This window comes from Limulus polyphemus, unplaced genomic scaffold, assembly GCF_000517525.1.
Source record: "Limulus polyphemus unplaced genomic scaffold, Limulus_polyphemus-2.1.2 Scaffold2491, whole genome shotgun sequence".
NCBI lineage: Eukaryota > Metazoa > Arthropoda > Merostomata > Xiphosura > Limulidae > Limulus > Limulus polyphemus.
The window spans coordinates 107975-111586 of NW_013668101.1; the positions used below are offsets into that span (position 1 = coordinate 107975).

The 3612-nt window shown below is 30.5% G+C and overlaps 1 protein-coding gene across 2 annotated transcripts in view; it reads left to right on the forward strand.

The window, feature by feature from the left end:
* Positions 1-3606, forward strand: part of LOC106467106 (copine-3-like) — a 56812-nt gene extending 53206 nt beyond the window's left edge. For both annotated transcript variants that reach the window (XM_013927426.2, XM_022395227.1), the window contains exons 14-16: positions 1734-1891; positions 2400-2636; positions 2907-3606. In XM_013927426.2, the coding sequence (XP_013782880.1) occupies positions 1734-1891; positions 2400-2636; positions 2907-3029 (518 nt within the window). In that variant the 3' untranslated portion in view covers positions 3030-3606. The remainder of the gene's footprint in view (positions 1-1733; positions 1892-2399; positions 2637-2906) is intronic.
* The last annotated feature ends 6 nt before the right edge of the window (positions 3607-3612 follow it).

The window sequence follows — 3612 nt, forward strand, 5'->3', positions numbered from 1 at the left end:
ATGAAGACTATAATATAATAAGGATAGAAATATTATCATCCACAGTAGGGATTATTTTATCTGATGTCCCTATTTTACGCCCATAAAATTGTGAAATATTCATCATTCTTCTTAAAAAATGGCAAGATTAGGCTGAAAAAAATTAAATATTATGATCATTTGATTATTATTACTTAAATCATAGTGCGCACCACCAGTGGCACATGACAGTCAAAGCTTAAATAGGTAAAGACAGGACGCCATGTACCACCGGTGGTGCACTCAAGAGAAAGTTCCCAATGCAGTCATTCTGTCATAAAACATAACATAAAGCCATAAAATTTCATAATTAGAGAAATCACTTATGCCGCAAATGTGTTAATTGCTAACAATACAGAATGTTGATAGGAAATTTCAGTAGTTCAATGATAATTGTATGTACAAACATAAATGGAATAGTTATTAATTATAGGGATAAATATAAAGAACGTGTCGGTTTTTGTAGTTATAATAGTATGTATGTGGACAAAATGTGTGTTGTTAATTGTATTTGTGTGAAAGGAATACCAGTTGGTCCGACATAACTGCTTTTAAGATGGGAAAGTCATTTGGTTGATTAATGTGAAGGAAATGTCAGTTGTTTATCTATTTGTAGTTATAATAATGTGTGTAAAGGAAATAGCTGAGTAATCATGAAAGGAATGACAGTTTTTTATCATTACAATTTCTCCAGGTTATAAGCTTCTTTATCAAATTGATGTATAATTTGTTGTATTTAAGAGCTAGTTTTTGTTCTGTCCTTTCAAGACACTTACATAGAAGTACAGTGTATCAGTTAAACAAAAAATGCTGAAGATGAGTCCATTGCTCATTTACAACAGTATTAAAATGATTTCAACATCATTACCATAATCTTGGGAAGTGTCACTGCACTGTATCAGAGTTAATTCACTTTTAATGGTCCGTTTGTGACAGTACTATTTCTCCAGTTTTGTGCAAACTTGTTACAAAAATAGCTTTTTACAATATAATTAGATATTGAGAAATTTTACGTAATATTGGTTGTTTTCGTCATCATAGTCTTCATTAGTTTAGCATTTGTGAGAAACAAAATTGCATTAAAAACTGAGAAGTTCAGTTTGCATTAAGTCAGAACTGTGGGATTTGCATTAAATTGGAACCATTTGCTTTGTGCTAATCTTTAATGTCTCAATTTGCATTAAATAGAACAACATGGTTTACACAAATACATAGAGTTGCTCTTAACAGGAAGATCTTGGTTTTTTTAATTATGAACAGCTCAGCTTGCATTAATTAGAACAGCTTGGCTTGTGTTGAATCAGAAGACCTTGATTTACATTAGCTATGAATAACTCTTCTTGCATTAGATCAGAACTGTTTGGCTTTCATTTAATGTGAGCAGCTTTGCTTACATCAGTTAAACGAACTTAACTTCTATTAACTTAACAAAGTTATGGGTTACATTAAATATTAACAGCTCAGCTAGTATGAATTAGAACTGATTGATTTGTTTTAAATAAAAAAACTGTGACTTTGGTTAAAGCAAAACACAGCTTTAGCATACATTTAGCAAAAGTAATTGTAATAATCAATTTGTTTTATTATATACTAACCCTATAAACTGAAATATGTTTTTGAAGAGAAGGATTAAACTTTCTCCAAATGTTTCCAACTGTCTGAAATTCACTTTTATTTAATTAGTGTAAAAACTGTTTTTGTATTCTTCCCCTTAGGTGTGCATGGACTTGTTGAAGCTTATCGGAATTGTCTTCCTCAAGTCAAGCTGTATGGGCCAACCAATATAGCTCCTATTATAAATCATACTGCTTGTCTTACCCAGCAAACAATGCAACAGCAAGCCCAGCAAACCATGCAACAGCAGGTTCCTAATGTAAGTTAATATCACAGGCATTTTTGATTCCTGGTTACCATTTAAAAACATCATTACAGTCGGTATACCAACCAATTTTCTATACTTGATTAGGTAAAGTATTCAAATAAAAATATTATTTATAATACCTATGCATTTGCGAATTATAAGGTTAATAGGTCAAGATTTATGAGTTGTGGATGTTTTGATTCTTTGTTTTACATCTTGCTTCATAATAAGGCACAATGATTTACTTGAGATGTTGGTTGAATTGCAGTTCATGCAACTTGTCAGTACTTCACCAAATTTTCTGCTGTAGTAAGAAATATTAAGATCAGGTTGGATATGTATATTGCTAATTCAAATATAAAGTTTTAATAATGGCTAGTTAAGAGAAAGGCAAATACTTAGTAGGTATAAACACTATTTTCTTGTATTATCAGTGAAAGTGATTTAAAACAATATCACTGGAAATGCATATTTATGTGATTTGTTTCTGGTGTTAATAGATTTACCTTACTTTTTTCAGAGCTACTTCATTCTTCTGATTTTGACTGATGGAGTAATCACCGATATGGATGAGACTAGACAAGCCATTGTTGCTGCCTCCCACTTACCCATGTCAATCATAATCATTGGTGTTGGAAGAGCAGACTTTTCTGCAATGAATTTCTTGGATGGTGATGATGGAGCATTAAGGGCACCAGATGGCCGACCTGTACTCAGGGATATTGTACAGTTTGTACCTTTTTACAAGTATGAACAGGTGATTAATGTTTATTTTTTTAATATCTGTATCAATAACTTAATCTTACAAAACTCACGTGATAAAATATTTGATCTTTAAGTTTGTTTTTCACATTCAGTAACATTTGTCATATTTCTTAATTTAAGGGAGAGAAAACTATAACTGTTACATTTGTAAAAATGTACATTAATACCTGCATCTCATTTTATTAGATTAATATGTGCATAAAGTTTAAAGTACTACTTAATTGATCAGCTGTTGCTATAAAAGTTCTGGTTTTACTGAAAGGGTCCACCCAGTTTACTTGCTAAAGAAGTTCTTGCAGAGGTTCCAAGCCAGGTTGTTCAATTTTACAAGATGCTCGACATTCCTCCAAATCCACCACGGCAGAAAACACAGATGTTGAACTGAAAGCACAGAAGTTGATAAAAATACCACAGATTCTTTGCTGCTAATTAGTGTTTCAACTTAAAAATGTGATGATGCTTTTTTTTTCTAATAACTTTTATAAAATGTTCTTAAAAATTATTGAATCGACTTACTGACAGTTGTAACAGCCACATTTATATTACTAGTAAACTTCATATTTTTATATTGAATACTTCATTAGCATTTATTAATATCTAATGTTCGTTTTTATACACAATCCTTTTAATGAACATGTGGTTTAATCATATTTAGTTATTGTTCTGTAATGTTTCATTACAGTACTCAAAGAAAAATGTAATTATTATTCTGTGAAGTATGACAGTGATTCATTGAAACTGTTGATTATTTCTTTACAGCTATGCTACTTAAGCTTAATCTCAGAATTGTCTTTATATTTCACTTTTTGTCATTTATTATATGTTTGTAAAATGCTATAGATGAAGTATTTAATATGAACATTCAGTTTAGCAGAATGAAAGATATTTCATATTGTTTTTTACTTTACTAACCTTAGATACTGACATTTTTTAAGTCTTTTGTTATAGCTTAACCTGCCCTATTTTAT